The sequence below is a fragment of the Pelophylax lessonae genome (assembly GCF_965119305.1).
Source record: "Pelophylax lessonae genome assembly, chromosome: 8".
Taxonomy (NCBI): domain Eukaryota; kingdom Metazoa; phylum Chordata; class Amphibia; order Anura; family Ranidae; genus Pelophylax; species Pelophylax lessonae.
In genome coordinates, this window is record NC_138775.1 from 104,833,307 (window position 1) to 104,851,883 (window position 18,577).

At 43.1% G+C, this 18,577-nt stretch overlaps 1 protein-coding gene across 2 annotated transcripts in view; it reads left to right on the top strand.

Annotated features, from left to right (window-relative positions):
- Nucleotides 1-18,577, top strand: part of TOM1 (target of myb1 membrane trafficking protein) — a 400,254-nt gene that overhangs the window by 338,465 nt on the left and 43,212 nt on the right. For both annotated transcript variants that reach the window (XM_082266183.1, XM_082266184.1), the window contains one exon: nucleotides 14,919-14,978. In XM_082266183.1, coding sequence (XP_082122309.1) covers nucleotides 14,919-14,978 — 60 coding nt within the window. The remainder of the gene's footprint in view (nucleotides 1-14,918; nucleotides 14,979-18,577) is intronic.

Below are 18,577 nucleotides of genomic sequence, written 5' to 3' on the forward strand. Positions count from 1 at the left end.
GTGCCCCAGGGCTCAGTCCTGGGACCAACCTTGTTCAATTTATTCATAAACAGCATTGAGGAAGGGATCAGTAGTTCGTTATCAGTTTTTGCAGATGACACAAAATTGGCCAGGGCAATAACTGCACAGCATGAAGCAGATATCCTACAGAATGACCTGGACAAAATTACGGAGTGGGCAACGACATGGCAAATGAGGTTTAATGTGGAGAAGTGTAAGGTTTTGCACTTGGGGACCAAAAACATAAAAAAACACAATACACGTTAGGAGGGGAACCCTTGGGGGAATCAAAAATGGAGAAAGATCTGGGAGTCTTGGTTGATGATAGATTAGGCAACAGCATGCAATGCCAAGCGGCAGCTTCCAAAGCCAACAGAATATTAGCATGCATAAAGAAAGGGATGTATTCCAGAGATAAGACTATAATCCTTCCACTTTATAAAACTCTGGTCCGACCGCATCTGGAGTATTCTGTCCAGTTCTGGTCGCCAGTCCTCAGGAGGGATGTGTTGGAGCTGGAGAAAGTCCAGAGAAGGGCAACTAAACTGATTAGGGGGTTGGAGGACCTTACCTATGAAGAGCGGCTGCAATCGCTCGATTTATTTTCCCTGGAGAAGAGACGTCAGAGAGGGGACATGATAGCAATTTATAAATATCTTAATGGGGATCTCAGCTTAGAAGAAAAGCTGTTCATTCGAAGGAATTGCATGAGGACTCGAGGACATACAATGCGATTAGAGGAGAAGCGTTTTAACCTCAGGCAACGTGGGGGGTTCTTTACTGTTAGGGCTACAAGATTGTGGAATTGTCTACCACAAGAGGTGGTTTCTGCGGGTAGTATGGTGACTTTCAAAAGACTCTTAGACTTACATCTCAAGGATCAGGAGATTGAGGGCTATGTTAGATGATTACAGTCACACACACCTACACAGGTTGAACTGGATGGACTATTGTCTTTATTCAACCTCACCTACTATGTAAAACACTGTATTCCCGAATTTTTAGTTTTTTCCCCAGACCTTCCCATCTCTAGTTGTACCTAAGTCAATCCATCGATTAACTTGGGTACAAACAGCCTGTTAATTTTTACAAGCAATTACTGCCGGTAGCTAGCAGTAATCATTGTGTCCTGCTGGCCAGGAAGCAGACAGCAAGCTCCATCCCGCTGCTAGGATACAGCATTGTATACTGCATGTAGCTACAGTCATGGCCAAAAATATTGGCACCCCTGCATTTCCAGCAGATAATACACCACTTTGCCCAGAAAATTGTTGCAATTACAAATGTTTAGGCATTATGTAGATGTTTTTTGTTTGTATTGGTATGACACAAAAAAGTGGGGAAACAAAAAGCTAAATCTGACACATTCCACACACAAAAATGGAGTGGAAAACATATTGGCACCTTCTCAAAATTGTACGAAATAATTGGATTTCAAGTTTATGGTGCTCCTGTAATTTGTAATTCAACTCACCTGTATCAATAAGCAGGTGCTGACAATATAGAAATCACACCTGCAGTCAGTTAAAATGGTGAAAAATTGACTCCATCTTTCTGTTGTGTGTCTCTGTGTGCCACACGGAGCATGGAGAAGAGAAAGAGCAGCAAAGAATTGTCTGAGGAATGAGAACAAAAATTGTGGAAAAGCTTGGACAGTCTCAAGGTTACAAGTCCATCTCCAGAGATCCTAATGTTCTGTTTCATAAATGCATAGTTAGTGAGGTTGAAAAAAACATCAGTCCATCCAGTTCAACCTATGATGTGTGCGTGTGTTTGCTGTTAACCGTACATTGTATACCCCTGTATGTTGTGGTCTTTAAGGTGCCCATCTAATCGTTTTTTGAAACGATCGATGCTCCCTGCTGATACCACTGCTTGTGGAAGAGAATTCCACAGCCTTACCGCTCTTACAGTGAAGAACCCCTTACGTACTTTAAGGTTAAACCACCTTTCCTCTAGTTTTAGTGAGTGGCCAGGTGTCTTATTGTATTCCGTTTCTCTGAATGGTTTGTTCCTTATGCTAGGGTCGCCAGTACAGTATACATTGATATCATATCCCCTCTCAATCATCTCTTCTCCAGAGAGAATAAGTTCAGTGCTTGTAGTCTTTCCTCATAGCTGATGTCTTCTATTCCCCTAATTATTTTTGTTGCCCTTCTCTGGACTTTTTCCAGTTCCAGCACATCCTTCCTGAGGACCAGTGCCCAGAACTAGACAGCATACTCCAGATGTGGCCGGACCAGAGTCTTGTAGAGTGGGAGAATAATCTCTTTATTTCTGGAGTGAATCCCCTTTTTTTATGCATCCCAGTATTCTGTTGGCTTTGCTTGCAGCGGCTTGGCATTGCATGCCACTGCCAAGCCTGTTGTCTACCAGTACCCCCAGGTCCTTTTCCATCCTAGACTCACCCAGAGGTTCCCCCCCTCTTGTGAGTAGCTTGCTTTCTGGTTTCTGGCACCCAAGTGCATTACTTTACATTTTTCAACATTAAACCTCATCTGCCATGTAGTTGCCCACCCCATTATTTTGTTCAGGTCCGCTTGTAAGGTTTCCACATCCTGCATAGAAGATATTGGCATGCTTAGTTTAATATCCTCTGCAAATACTGAGATTGTACTAGATATCCCCTCCTCTAGATCATTTATGAATAAATTAATCAGGATTGGTCCAAGGACAGAACCCTGGGGGACCCCACTTTCCACACCCACCCAATCCATCCGAGTACTCCCCATTAATCACCACCCTCTGGACTCTCCCCTGGAGCCAGTTCTCTATCCAGGTACTCACCTTATGGTCCATACCTACCTTCCTTAGTTTGTACAGTAAGTGTTTGTGGGGAACGGTGTCAAAGGCCTTTGTTTTGTCTGTGTGCAACATTGTCAAGAATTTTAAAGCCCATGGCACTGTAGCTATTCTAAATACAAAAAATGGTGCAGCGCTTATAAATGTACAACTTATGGATTACTTAAAAGCAATGTCCATAACAGTAAACAAATAGGAGAATGTCCTTGGAATTCACAGAGCCGAAGACAAACAAGGTAAGAGAGACCCGTGCTGTAAAGCAGTGGTCTTCAACTCCGGTCCTCAGGGCCCACTAAGAGGCCAGATTTTAAGTATTACCTTGGGGAGATGCAGACTAGAGTACTGCAATCACTGAGCAGCAAATTATATCACCTGGGATGAATTTCAGTTATCTTGCAAACCTGGCCTGTTGGAGGGCCCTGAGGACCAGGGTTGAGGACCACTGCTGTAAAGGATGAGTTTAGCACCAAATCATACGTGACTCCACCACCACAGTAAGTGCCAGTCTCTCACCTCCGTTACATGACCACAAAGGCCATTGCGCTTAATGTCAGAATGCCTGGTCGACTCCTGCAATCCCGATCTCATAAGCTTAAAACAGTCTGGATATCTCAGCACCTCAACGGCTCAGCGGTTTGGAATTCCATATAAAAGAATAATGGGGACATCTAGTGCTCTCCGTTTGAATGGTAAATTTATTGCAAAATAAAACAAGGTACTTACAAAATTAGCACTTTCCCAGTGCATCAGGATCAGCAAACAAATGTAAAACACAATGTGCTCGAGCGTGTGATCCTCTCGGAGCGTCGCGGGTGACGTCACAACTCCTCCCCCGTACGCGTTGCGTCAGTGGGTGTGACTTCTTCAGTGGGGTACGGAGAGGGCGGCACCCGCACGCCTTAAGTAAACGATGCCTAGCAACCGGACGCTGATCCCGGACCGGAAATGACAACATGTCAATCTCCATCTTAGATGTGGGAAAGTTCCCTACTTCCTGGAGGCTCCGGAAAGGCAAATAAAGTATGTTGACATCGGGGCAAAGAGGGCTACAAACACGGAACAGAGAACCTCATAGCCAACCGATATATTAATGGGCATACAGATATTGCACTTATTCCAATAAGTATAAAAACAACCATTATGGGAATAGCATGTAGCCATAAGTATAAAATATTTATTCAAAGTAAAACCTTAAAAACTTTCTAAAAATACTTAAAATTATATTGAAAGGGGCGAAATGGATAAAAAATCTCAAATCGCCTCCAATTAATGAGTAAAGACGCTTACCCACGAGGCTCCGAAAGGGTCAAACAAATAACAAATAGAGAGCACCAATATTGTATAAATAAACAATACAATACAAAACCGCTTTAGAATCATTTTAAAACAATTAAAAAGCATAAAAGCAGCATAAAAATAACACCAACAAATACTACCTATTAGAAATAAAACAATTTAAATCAAATTCAACATTGAGACCTCCTGGCACTAAAACTTTAGTCTGGTAAATCCAGAAGGATTCTCTACGACTTAATTGCCTCACAAAATTACCCCCTCTCCAATGGCGTGTTGTTTTCTCAATGCCCCAAAACTTCAATCCCGTGGGGTCACAATGGTGGTATCTTTTGAAGTGTTTGGGGACATTGTGCTTATCCTTACCCTGTCGAATCTTATTCATGTGCTCCCCAACTAGTACATGCAATGCCCTCGTGGTTCTACCCACATATTGGTATCCGCATTTACATTCAAGCATGTACACAACACCTTTTGTTTCACATGTGATAAAATCTTTAAGGACATGTACTTCTTGAGTAGCCGTGGCCAAGAACTCTTTTCTTCGTTTAATGTTGCCCTTGGAAGTTTTACAGGCAGCACATCTTCCACAGGCATAGAATCCTTTTAGGGAGGGGAAAAGCCTATTACTAGATTTAATTGGAGGGTCAATAACCCCCGGGGCTAACCGATCTCTTAGTGTAGGTGCTCTACGGTACACGAACTTCGGTTTATCTGGGAGAGCTGGGCCTAATATCCTGTCATGTCGTAAAATAGGCCAGTACTTAGCAACAATGTTTTCAAATTTCCTGTACTGAACATTATAGTCCAGTACAAAACAAAATTCATTGCTAGGTGTTGTTTTACTAGACGGCATAAGGGTGGTCTCTCTTGCGGTAGTGCTGACTTTAGACAATTCCCTGTCAATATGTCCAGGGTCATAACCTTTCTCCAGAAATCTAGATGCCAGTTTTTTCGATTGTGACTGAAAATCCTCTTCCAAGGAGCAGTTCCGTTTCATCCTCAGGAACTGCCCTCTTGGGATGTTACAAAGCCACAGGCTATGATGACAACTGCCTGTGGGTATGTAAGAGTTTCTGTCCGTAGGTTTGAAATATGTACGAGTTTTCAAACCACCTTCATTCTTAAATTTCTCCAGATCTAAGAATACAATGCTCTCAGTATTCACATTCCATGTCAACTCAATATTCATATTGTTGGAATGGAGTCGATTCATGAACGGTTGCAGACTGGTCATGTCACCTCTCCAGATAAGGAGGAGGTCATCGATAAATCGACAATAGCAGCTCAGTTGGGGAGGACGGTTTGAAAAGATGACCTCTTCCTCCCAGTGTGACATAAACAAATTTGCCACACTGGGGGCAAACCGTCCTCCCATCGCTACTCTCTTTACTTGTAAAAAATATTCTCGGTCATACCAAAAATAATTTTTTAGTAAGCGAAAATCAAGGCATTCCACCAGAAATTTCCGATGTTTGGATGACAAATCTGATTTTCTAAATGCCCACTTGACAGAGTTCAGAGCATCCTCATGGTTTATGATGGTGTAAAGCGAGCCTACGTCCGCAGTCACCAATATGCTATCTGAAGTCTCTGTCAGGCCGTCCAATAGTTGTATGACATGCTTCGTGTCTCTAAGGTATGCAGATGTACTACACACCCAAGGTTGCAAGTAATGGTCTATGTATTGACCAAGCCTTGCCGTTACGGAATCTATACCGTTTACAATCGGACGGCCTGGTGGGCATGTCTGTTGTTTATGGATCTTAGGGAGAAAATAAATAATAGGGGTCCTGCAAAATAAAGGGTTAAGGTACTCAGCCTCCTTGGAGTTCAAAATTCCTAATTTCTCTCCCTTGCTTATCAGGTCACCAAGTTCCTTTTTAAACTTTATCATTGGATTTCCAGAGAGGGAGGAATATGTATCCCTATCACTTAGTAATCTTTGTATCTCTTGGCGGTAATAAGCACCACTCATTACCACCAAGCTCCCTCCCTTATCCGCGGGGCGGATTACGAGGTCTTTTCTGCCCTCCAGTAATCGAATACCTTTTCTGATTTGTTGTGGGTCACTGGCTTTTCTAATTTTGAATAAATCAAGGTCCCTACTGACCATATTTCTAAATACTTCAATATTTTTATTATCCACATTAGGGGGATTAAACACCGACTTGTTTCGTAGCTTAGAGTGGTGTGAGACAATAGCCTTTCCTTTTCCTTGTTGCGGATTTGATAAAAAATATTTTTTGACACTCAAAGTCCTAGTGAATTTTTGGAGATTCACATACGTGTCAAACTTACTCATATTTTTTATGGGTGAAAATTTAAGCCCTTTATCTAATACTCTAATCTCATCGTCTGTGAGCGAGACACCACTGAGGTTGAAAATTCCAGTGCCTATTGGGATTTTGGTTTTTTGTACCCTTCTGCCTCCTCTACTTCCTCTTTTTCTTCTTTTCTTTTTGTTTTCCGTCCCATTTCCGGCCGGATTCAGAGGGTAGTGAGGAGGGTAATAGGGTCTTGTTCCTATTGGGGTTGATGGGCCCAGTTGAGGGTCCCTCCAAGGGGTCCTCTGGGCCCCTAAAAAATGGGGATCCTCTCCCTGATTTTGGAGTGGTTGAAACCTGTTCTCGGTCACAATGGGGCGGTTTCCCGATGGTGCACCACCTCTCTGACCTCTATTACCTCTCGGGCCTGTTTGATAGCCTCTATTATGGTAGGGTACAGTTTGCCATTGATAATTGGGCTGGTAATGATTGTTATCATTCCAATTATCTCTGGATGAGGACTGATGATTAAATCTCTGGCCCCTCCCCCTTCCTCTACCTCTTTTGCCTCCTCTTCCTCTCGGTGGGGGGCCACCCACAGAGGGAAACCTTGGTTGAGGTGTTCCATAATTAGGCGGGGAAACGTCCTCATTCCCTGAGGAACTTGGGATCACTTCGGGATGGCCGTGGGTGCGAGGGGAACTTGCCATCTATACACCATATTGCTACCAAAATCCTCTGAATCTCTTAAGAATTTCTTCTTTTTCTTTTCCTGAGCTTCCTTATCCCATTTGATAAGTTTATTTTTAAGCTCTTCTGATAATTTCAAAAATTCTGGCTTATCCTTCTCTTTTTCTATAGAAGTTTTAATAGTCTCTATTTGGGTCTCAAGAGCTGTCATTCTTCTGTTTTCGTGTCAACAGAAAAGTTAGAAGCTCGAGACCTTTCTTTGTAAAGAAATCACTCCATTCAGTTACATAGTTACATAGTTACATAGTTAGTGAGGTTGAAAAAAGACATCAGTCCATCCAGTTCAACCTATGATGCGTGTGTGTGTTTGCTTTTAACCGTACATTGTGTACCCCTGTATGTTGTGGTCTTTAAGGTGTCCATCTAATAGTTTTTTGAAACTATCAATGCTCCCTGCTGATATGACTGCTTGTGGAAGAGAATTCCACATCCTTACCGTTCTTACAGTGAAGAACCCCTTACGCACTTTAAGGTTAAACCGCCTTTCCTCTAGTTTTAGTGAGTGGCCACGTGTCTTATTGTATCTCCTTTCTCTGAATAGTTTGTTCCTTATGCTCGGGTCACCAGTACAGTATTTGTACATTGATATCATATCCCCCCTCAATCGTCTTTTCTCCAGAGAGAAAAGGTTCAGGGCTTGTAGTCTTTCCTCATAGCTGATGTCCTCCATTCCCCTAATTATTTTTGTTGCCCTTCTCTGGACTTTCTCCAGTTCCAGCACATCCTTCCTGAGGACCGGTGCCCAGAACTGGACAGCATACTCCAGATGTGGCCGGACCAGAGTCTTGTAGAGTGGGAGAATAATCTCTTTATTTCTGGAGTGAATCCCCTTTTTTATACATCCCAGTATTCTGTTGGCTTTGCTTGCGGCGGCTTGGCATTGCATGCCACTGCCAAGCTTGTTGTCTACCAGTACCCCCAAGTCCTTTTCCATCCTAGACTCACCCAGAGGTTCCCCCCCTAGTGAGTAGCTTGCTTTCTGGTTTCTGGCCCCCAAGTGCATTACTTTACATTTATCAACATTAAACCTCATCTGCCATGTAGTTGCCCACCCCGTTATTTTGTTCAGGTCTGCTTGCAAGGTTTCCACATCCTGCATAGAAGATATTGGCATGCCTAGTTTAGTATCATCTGCAAATACTGAGATTGTGCTAGATATCCCCTCCTCTAGATCATTTATGAACAAATTAAACAGGATTGGTCCCAGGACAGAACCCTGGGGGACCCCACTTTCCACACCCGCCCAATCCGAGTACTCCCCATTAATCACCACCCTCTGTACTCTCCCCTGGAGCCAGTTCTCTATCCAGTTACTCACCTTCTGATCCATACCTACCTTCCTTAGTTTGTACAGTATTGTTTGTGGGGAACGGTGTCAAAGGCCTTTGCAAAGTCCAGATACACCACATCCACAGGCTTACCTTTATCTAGGTGGCTGCTCACTTCATCGTAGAAGGTTAATAGATTGGTTTGGCACGAACGATTTTTCATGAATCCATGCTGATTACTACTTATAATACCGTTTTCATTACTAAAGTCTTGTATGTGGTCCCTTAACATCCCCTCCAAAATTTTGCAGACTACAGATGTTAGGCTGACCGGCCTATAGTTACCCGGGATATATCTCGGCCCCTTCTTAAATATTGGTACCACGTTGGCTTTTTTCCAATCAGCTGGCACCATACCCGTCTGTAAACTATCCTTAAAGATCAAGAATAATGGTCTGGCGATCACCTGGCTGAGCTCATTAAGAACCCTCGGGTGCAAGCCATCCGGTCCCGGGGATTTATTTATGTTAAGTTTCTCTAGTTTGGCTCTAAGTCTATCTTCTGTTAGCCATGGTGGCACTTCCTGAGGTGTATTATTTAGTTCGGCCTTACAAGCTGGGTTTGTGTAGCCCCCCGATTCTTTTGTGAAGACTGAAGAGAAGAAATGATTTAACACTTCCGCCTTTTCTCTGTCCTCAGTGGCCATATTTCCTTTATCATCTTTTATGGGGCCAATGTGTTCTGGTCTCGCTTTCTTACTGTTTATATACTTAAAAAACTTCTTGGGGTTCTTTTTGCTCTCCTCCGCTATATGTCTCTCGTGTTCTATTTTAGCCGCCCTGATTTCGTCTTTACATTTCTTATTACACTCTTTGTAGTGCTTAAATGCTGCCAATGAGCCCTCAGTCTTGTATTTTTTGAAGGCCTTTTCCTTAGCACTAATATGCATTTTTATGTTGGAGTTTAGCCATCCAGGGTTTATTTTTGCTCTTTTAAATTTATTTCCCTTTGGAATGCACTGGTCAATCCCCCTGTTTAGTATACTCTTGAAGCACTCCCATTTTTCCTCCGTGTTCTTTGTTCCCAGGGTTCTATCCCAATTGATATTTTCTAGCAGTGAGCGCAGTTTAGGGAAATTGGCTCTTTTGAAGATATTCAATCAATATCTTTTCAGTATATGACTCCTCATCTAATAGCCCATCATTGGGGGGAATATCCCAGCGCAACCGCCGCGGGCTAATCTTGGAGGAAATATACTGTTGGAATGATACTATATCCCACCATGTTTTGATTTTCTTTTCGAACAGGTGACCCAATTTTTTGAAATGGTGGGAAAGGTCCCTCGGTTCCTTAGACAAAGCAGTACTTGTAAACACATTATCAAGTATAATTTCACGTTCTTCAATATATTGTAACCGAGAACAGGTTTCAACCACTCCAAAATCAGGGAGAGGATCCCCATTTTTTAGGGGCCCAGAGGACCCCTTGAAGGGACCCTCAACCGGGCCCATCAACCCCAATAGGAACAAGACCCTATTACCCTCCTCACTACCCTCTGAATCCGGCCGGAAACGGGACGGAAAACATAAAGAAAAGAAAAAAAAGAGGAAGTAGAGGAGGCAGAAGGGTACAAAAAAACAAAATCCCAATAGGCACTGGAATTTTCAACCTCAGTGGTGTCTCGCTCACAGACGATGAGATTAGAGTATTAGATAAAGGGCTTAAATTTGCACCCATAAAAAATATGAGTAAGTTTGACACGTATGTGAATCTCCAAAAATTCACTAGGACTTTGAGTGTCAAAAAATATTTTTTATCAAATCCGCAACAAGGAAAAGGAAAGGCTATTGTCTCACACCACTCTAAGCTACGAAACAAGTCGGTGTTTAATCCCCCTAATGTGGATAATAAAAATATTGAAGTATTTAGAAATATGGTCAGTAGGGACCTTGATTTACTCAAAATTAGAAAAGCCAGTGACCCACAACAAATCAGAAAAGGTATTCGATTACTGGAGGGCAGAAAAGACCTCGTAATCCGCCCCGCGGATAAGGGAAGGGGCTTGGTGGTAATGAGTGGTGCTTATTACCTCCAAGAGATACAAAGATTACTAAGTGATAGGGATACATATTCCTCCCTCTCTGGAAATCCAATGATAAAGTTTAAAAAGTAACTTGGTGACCTGATAAGCAAGGGAGAGAAATTAGGAATTTTGAACTCCAAGGAGGCTGAGTACCTTAACCCTTTATTTTGCAGGACCCCTATTATTTATTTTCTCCCTAAGATCCATAAACAACAGACATGCCCACCAGGCCGTCCGATTGTAAACGGTATAGATTCCGTAACGGCAAGGCTTGGTCAATACATAGACCATTACTTGCAACCTTTGGTGTGTAGTACATCTGCATACCTTAGAGACACGAAGCATATCATTCAACTATTGGACGGCCTGACAGAGACTTCAGATAGCATATTGGTGACTGCGGACGTAGGTTCGCTTTACACCATCATAAACTATGAGGATGCTCTGAACTCTGTCAAGTGGGCATTGAGAAAATCAGATTTGTCATCCAAACATCGGAAATTTCTGGTGGAATGCCTTGATTTTCGCTTACTAAAAAATTATTTTTGGTATGACCGAGAATATTTTTTACAAGTAAAGGGAGTAGCGATGGGAGGATGGTTTGCCCCCAGTGTGGCAAATTTGTTTATGTCACACTGGGTGGAAGAGGTCATCTTTTCAAACCGTCCTCCCCAACTGAGCTGCTATTGTCGATTTATCGATAACCTCCTCCTTATCTGGAGAGGTGACATGACCAGTCTGCAACAGTTCATGAATCAACTCAATTCCAACAATAGGAATATTGAGTTGACATGGAATGTGAATACTGAGAGCATTGTATTCTTAGATCTGGAGATATTTAAGAATGAAGGTGGTTTGAAAACTCGTACATATTTCAAACCTACGGACAGAAACTCTTACCCACAGGCAGTTGTCATCATAGCCTTTGGCTTTGTAACATCCCAAGAGGGCAGTTCCTGAGGATGAAACGGAACTGCTCCTTGGAAGAGGATTTTCAGTCACAATCGAAAAAACTGGCATCTAGATTTCTGGAGAAAGGTTATGACCCTGGACATATTGACAGGGAATTGTCTAAAGTCAGCACTACCGCAAGAGAGACCACCCTTATGCCGTCTAGTAAAACAACACCTAGCAATGAATTTTGTTTTGTACTGGACTATAATGTTCAGTACAGGAAATTTGAAAACATTGTTGCTAAGTACTGGCCTATTTTACGACATGACAGGATATTAGGCCCAGCTCTCCCAGATAAACTGAAGTTCGTGTACCGTAGAGCACCTACACTAAGAGATCGGTTAGCCCCGGGGGTTATTGACCCTCCAATTAAATCTAGTAATAGGCTTTTCCCCTCCCTAAAAGGATTCTATGCCTGTGGAAGATGTGCTGCCTGTAAAGCTTCCAAGGGCAACATTAAACGAAGAAAAGAGTTCTTGGCCACGGCTACTCAAGAAGTACATGTCCTTAAAGATTTTATCACATGTGAAACAAAAGGTGTTGTGTACATGCTTGAATGTAAATGCGGATACCAATATGTGGGTAGAACCACAAGGGCATTGCATGTACAAGTTGGGGAGCACATGAATAAGATTCAACAGGGTAAGGATAAGCACAATGTCCCCAAACACTTCAAAAGATACCACCATTGTGACCCCACGGGATTGAAGTTTTGGGGCATTGAGAACACGCCATTGGAGAGGGGGTAATTTTGTGAGGCAATTAAGTCGTAGAGAATCCTTCTGGATTTACCAGACTAAAGTTTTAGTGCCAGGAGGTCTCAATGTTGATTTTGATTTAAATTGTTTTATTTCTAATAGGTAGTATTTGTTGTTGTTATTTTTATGCTGCTTTTTAATTGTCTTAAAATGATTATAAAGCTGTTTTGTATTGTATTGTTTATTTATACAATATTGGTGCTCTCTATTTGTTATTTGTTTGACCCTTTCGGAGCCTCGTGGGTAAGCGTCTTTACTCATTTATTAATTGAGGGTGATTTGAGATTTTTTATCCATTTCGCCCCTTTCAATATAATTTTAAGTATTTTTAGAAAGTTTTTAAGGTTTTACTTTGAATAAATATTTTATACTTATGGCTACATGCTATTCCCATAATGGTTGTTTTTATACTTATTGGAATAAGTGCAATATCTGTATGCCCATTAATATATCGGTTGGCTATGAGGTTCTCTGTTCCGTGTTTGTAGCCCTCTTTGCCCCGATGTCAACATACTTTATTTGCCTTTCCGGAGCCTCCAGGAAGTAGGGAACTTTCCCACATCTAAGATGGAGATTGACATGTTGTCATTTCCGGTCCGGGATTAGTGTCCGGTTGCTAGGCATCGTTTACTTAAGGCGTGCGGGTGCCGCCCTCTCCGTACCCCGCTGAAGTCACACCCACTGGCGCAACGCGTACGGGGGAGGAGTTGTGACGTCACCCGCATCGCTCCGAGAGGATCACACGCTCGAGCACATTGTGTTTTACATTTGTTTGCTGATCCTGATGCACTGGGAAAGTGCTAATTTTGTAAATACCTTGTTTTATTTTGCAATAAATTTACCATTCAAACGGAGAGCACTGGATGTCCCCATTATTCTTTTATATGGAATTCCAAACCGCTGAGCCGTTGAGGTGCTGAGATATCCAGACTGTTTTAAGCTTATGAGATCGGGATTGCAGGAGTCGACCAGGCATTCTGACATTAAGCGCAATGGCCTTTGTGGTCATGTAACGGAGGTGAGAGGCTGGCACTTACTGTGGTGGTGGAGTCACATATGATTTGGTGCTAAACTCATCCTTTACAGCACGGGTCTCTCTTACCTTGTTTGTCTTCGGCTCTGTGAATTCCAAGGACATTCTCCTATTTGTTTACTGTTATGGACATTGCTTTTAAGTAATCCATAAGTTGTACATTTATTTATAAGCGCTGCACCATTTTTTGTATTTATGCCATTTTGGGATTTGTTAGTCTTGACCTATACCGGTGTTCAGCAGCTCTCTCAACACATTCTTATAGATTGTAGCGCTGAATAAGCTCTTGTTTTATATACTGTAGCTATTCTCCCTGAAAGTGGAGGAAAGCGAAAAATTGATTGAATAGTTTTGCCAAAACTTAACTGAGGAAGCAAAAATCATTTTCAGAGAAGGTGCTGTGGACAGACGAAACAAAATGACAGCTTTTTGGTAAAGCCCATCATTCTACTGTGTTCTGTCCTTTCTTACAGGGGTTTACTTCGGATAAAACTAATACACAGTAGGGTTCATCTAAGCATTTTTTCATTACCTGATTCCAGTCTCCATTGTGTTACAATGAGTTTATTTTTTTTTTATTTCTTCGAAGCTTTTAGCACCTGACCTCCTGTGTGACTAAACTGGGCACTAATATCCCCCTTTCTAAGCAGGCCTATTTTCAGCTTTCGGCGCTCTCACACTTGACAATTACTCAGTCATGCAACACTGTACCCATATGACATCCTGTCCTTTTTTCACACAAATTGAGCTTTCTTTTGGGGGTATTTTAGAACTACTGTTTTTTTTTTTTTTGTTTTTTTTTGTTTTTTTTTTTGCACTATGAATAAAAAAAGTTTGTAAAAAAAAATGTTTGTCTTAACAAATTAAAAAAAACATAGTGCTGGAGTGTACTGAACTGGTCAGCAATGAGTCCAGATCCAAATCCAATTAAGCACCTGTTGAGAGATTTCAAAACAGCAGTTGGAAAAAGGAATCTTTCTAATCTGAGATACCTGGCAGTTGGCAAATGAAGACTGGTCCACAATTCCAGTAGAGGTGTAAGAAACTCATTGATGGTTGCAGGAAGCAATTGATTTCATTTTTTTCCAAGGGGTGTGCTACCAAATATTACATTGAGGGTGCCAATGATTTTGTCCAGTCCATTTTGGAGTTTTGTGTGGAATGCTTCAGATTTGGTTTTTGTTTATCCATTTTTTTTTCTTTTTTTTGTCGTGCCAATACGAACAAAAGTAAAAAAACATAAAAATGTCTAAACATTTGCAATTGCAACAATTTTCTGGGAGAAGTGGTGCATTATCTGATAGAAATGTGGGGGGTGCCAATATTTTTTACCATGACTGTATATACAGTTCAATCAGCGCACACAGCTGCTGCATCAGTTAGTGAAGTAGGTGGTTCATTTGGACCAGCAAGGTCCAAACAATTTCAAGTTCACCAAAACTTTGAGTTCCGCTATAAACATACAGTACATTTCTTGCTGTTACAGGCACTTTACATGCTTCAAAACTGTACCAAGTTTTTTAATCTGCAATTTCCTTTTGTATGTATGCACCATGAACCTGACCACGTTTCACACGCTGAGAAATACTAATTAGCATTAGTAGTTATAGTGTTGTCAGACTGGCTTTCATAATTGTAATTTTATTATGCTTAATCCCCATGAACTGTTATATAAATACTAACATACAGATATTTTTGTCGTCCTACCAGATTCCAGTGTCTCAAAACAACTTTATGGAAGATATTGAGAAATGGCTTTCTGCAGATGCTGTAAGTTGTTCGATCTTAAAACAATAATACCAGCTTCAGAAGTGAAGGCTTCACAAAATCACTTCTTAGATGAATACACTGCTTTATTTCTGTGTTGATTTTTTTAGCGAAATCCTTAAGGCCAGCCATCAAGATTCAAACCATGTATGGGTAGGCCGACTATACCTAAATTGATTGATCGATCGTCTTGGGTGCAACCAGCCTTCCTGATTTTACATGGGATTATTGCAAGCGGCTGTTATAGCTGCTAGCAATAAATAATCAGTGTTCTCCCCAGTGTTTTCTCCAAAGAAATTTGCTCAGTCTATGGCCGACCTAAGCTGTTCTATAACATTGTTTAGCAAGAAGTTCCTTTTGAATAGTTTCCATTTGCACAGAATTTGTCTTTCTACATTGTACCGTGTTTCCCCGAAAGTAAGACCTACCCTGAAAGTAAGACCTAGTGTTATTTTTGGGCAGGGCTGCAATATAAGCCCTACCCTGAAAATAAGCCCTAGTTTAGTGTATGAAAAATCCTAGGATACACTTAATTAGTGTTTTAAATAATGTCCAATGTGTGTATTTGTAATATAATACTGTGAAATACATTCCTTGCATCGCCGCTCTGCTCTCAGCTGATTTCCTGCTCTGTCTTTCTCCTCTCATACTGGTAGCTGTCAGAGGAGGATCTCAGCCCCTCCCCTCTGCAGTGTTAACACAGAAGCGTCGGTATTAGATTAGAATTGTGGGAAATACCTTCGATACATCGGCCCTTCCGTGACTCCCAGCTGTCAGCTGCCACTTGCTCCAGTAAGGGGGGGGGGGTGGATGCGGTTGTTGCTGACCAGGCTGTCTGGATCGCACACGGGGGCCTTTGAGCAAGTTCCCGACCCCCCTGGGGGTTAGTCACTGGGGCAGGGATGTCCTTGGGGCTCCCTGCGGTGGTTATAGGCTGGGGGGCGCGGATGTCTCATCATCCGCAGGTCTGCGCCTCACGTGCCTGGATCAGGCTGAAAATTTAGTCCGTGGCTTTGCGGCCTACTCGCACCTGTCCGGGTACCTTCTGGACCTAGTCGCGGCTGACGGAGCTGGCTGTCCGAGTTACTGACCAAGGTGTCTAAGCTCCTAACCGAGCTGTTCAATCCCCCCCTCCCCCTCATTTGGCCGCAAAGTTTTGCAGGCTGCCGTTGCAGAGGCTTCCGCTTCTTGAGGGTGTAATTTTTCCTGGTGGTGAGCTCCTGTTATTGTTGTGCTCCTGTTTTTACCTGGTTGGCTATGTTTAGCCTTGTTGGGAATTCTGTCTATTGCTGTGTTTTTTTTCCTACCCCTCATATTGACACTGCTTTGGGACATCCCAATGTTCCTCAGTGAACGAAAGAAAAAAAATTATTTTTGTTTTACCGTAAAATCCTTTTCCCTGAGGTTCACTGACGGACACAGCACTCGCCCCTTCTGTTGGGTTGTGCTATATGTTCTTCTGACACTGCTTGTTACAAACTGGAGTCCTATAGAAGGTAGTGATGGTATACACTCTGGGACTGCCCCAGGGGCATAACCGAAAAGGTTTCTGCCTAGTTCTTCTCCTGAAGAGAGAGCAGCATAAAGCCCAATGGTCTGAAGACATGGAGCTGTGTCTGTCAGTGAACTTGAAAAGGATTTTATGGTAAGACAAAAATCAAGTTTTCTCTGTCGTCCATTGACAGACGCAGCGCTCATACTTCTTATACATTTGGTTATGCTGCCCCCTGCAGGAGTAGTACTAGGCAGGAAAAAAAAAGCAATTCACCACGCCCACGGGGCTGTCCCTCTAGGCATAACCCCACACACCCTGCTCCAGCAAAAGTGTTTCTGCCTAGTGAATGAGTAGGACCTAGGTTTCCTGCTGGGACTTCGGTCTCAGTTTTTTTGTTCTTTTAAGAATATTTTGTTTATCTTTACTCACTTTGCTAGTTGGTTTTCAGGGGGATCCTCCTGGTGATCTACAAGCAATGCCGGCTAAGGTTTCGCACTGGATAATCTAGATCCCTAAGGTCTCCCAGCCTGGCCTACGAGCGTGAGCAGGTTATAGTCCTGCACTAGGCCTCGCCATGACAGAGCCCCTTTTTGGATGGGGACATCTCGCTGGGACGCGACGACCTGGAACGCCCTGAGTCGCAGCGTACCCCCTCGGCTGACAGCACTTCCACCCCCACCCCCCTATTGTTGCAGTGTCCTGGGGGGGGGGGGGGGTCAAATGGTACCTTTTCCTACTGAGTCTGGTTGTAGATCCCTTCATATTGGAGTCCCTGACCGCATAGTGTGCCGTGGGCACCGCCATCTTTTAGTGTGGGCAATAGAAACTTTTTTTCCCCATTGACTTGTATGGGGCTGCCATTTTCTCTGTGCTTCTCATAAACTTGCATTGGCAGCCATTTTTGTGTAGCCCTATGGAGCTACACAGACAGCATGACCTTTCACGTACCAGGCTGATGTCCTATCCGGTGTCTCTCACTTTCCTGCTGCCAAGACCGATTCAGGAGGTTTTCTCTGAAGGTGGTAAAGTACGGCGGTGGGGACCGCGATTGGCACTTGGCACAAGTGACAGTACTCCTTTTTTTTTTTTTTTCTGTTGAATTTCTATGGAGTCCCAGGTAGGGATTTCACCCTCAGACCCTCTTAGTGCCACTACCAGACCTTCTGGATCGCAGTTGCTGGCCGCAATTTCAGCAGCCCTGGAAAGCCTGACGACCAAGGTCGATTTTGTTATGAAAACGGTTTTCCCTTGTCCCGAGAATTTTCACGTTATTGTTAATGACCAATGGCGCCGCATCAAGCACATGCTAGTTGTGCCTAAGTGCTTTACACCCCATTATCCCTTTGCTGAGACGGTTTCCAACCATTGGACGGTACCGCCTAAGGTGGATCATCCTGTTTCCAGGTTGAACAAATCTATAGTGCCTGTGGAAGATTCCCCGGTAATTACCGATCCGGTGGACAGGCGGGTGGAATCCCTTTCCCGCCATCTTTGTGTTGGCGGGTTCTATCCTGAAACCTGTTTTTGTGTCTGTTTTGGTGTCACAGATGGTTACGGAATGGGTGAAGGTTCTGAAAGAGAACTTGGATCCTGACATAGTTACCCCGGAGCTGATGGAACTTATGGACCAGATGGCCCAGGCCCTGGTGTTCGTGTGATGTGTCCTTGTATGCGTTTCCCCTGGTGACCAGAGTGTCGGCTGTGGGGATTGCCTTAAGACGTATGGTTTGGCTGAAGAGCTGATCGGCTGACCAGGCTTCCAAGAAGGCCATAATAGAGCTTCCTTTTCTGGGAGAGCGAATATTTGGCGACTCGCTGGATGAGTTGATCAAGGGTCTAACTGGTGGGAAGAGTACTCTTCTTCCTCAATCCTCCAAAGGTAAAGCACCCCATAATAAGTGGGGACCTACCTTCACCGCTCAGACGTTTTTTTTCGTGCCTCCAGGGCGCAAGAAAAAGGTAAGCCGTTCAGAGCTTCTGGAGGGACTAAGAAGCACTGGGGCAAGCCCAAGACAGTCAGTCTGGTTCTGCGGACAAGTCCTCTTCAGCATGAAGGGGCGCCCTCACCTGTTTCTGGGGTGGAGGGGACGTCTGCACTTCTTTTAGG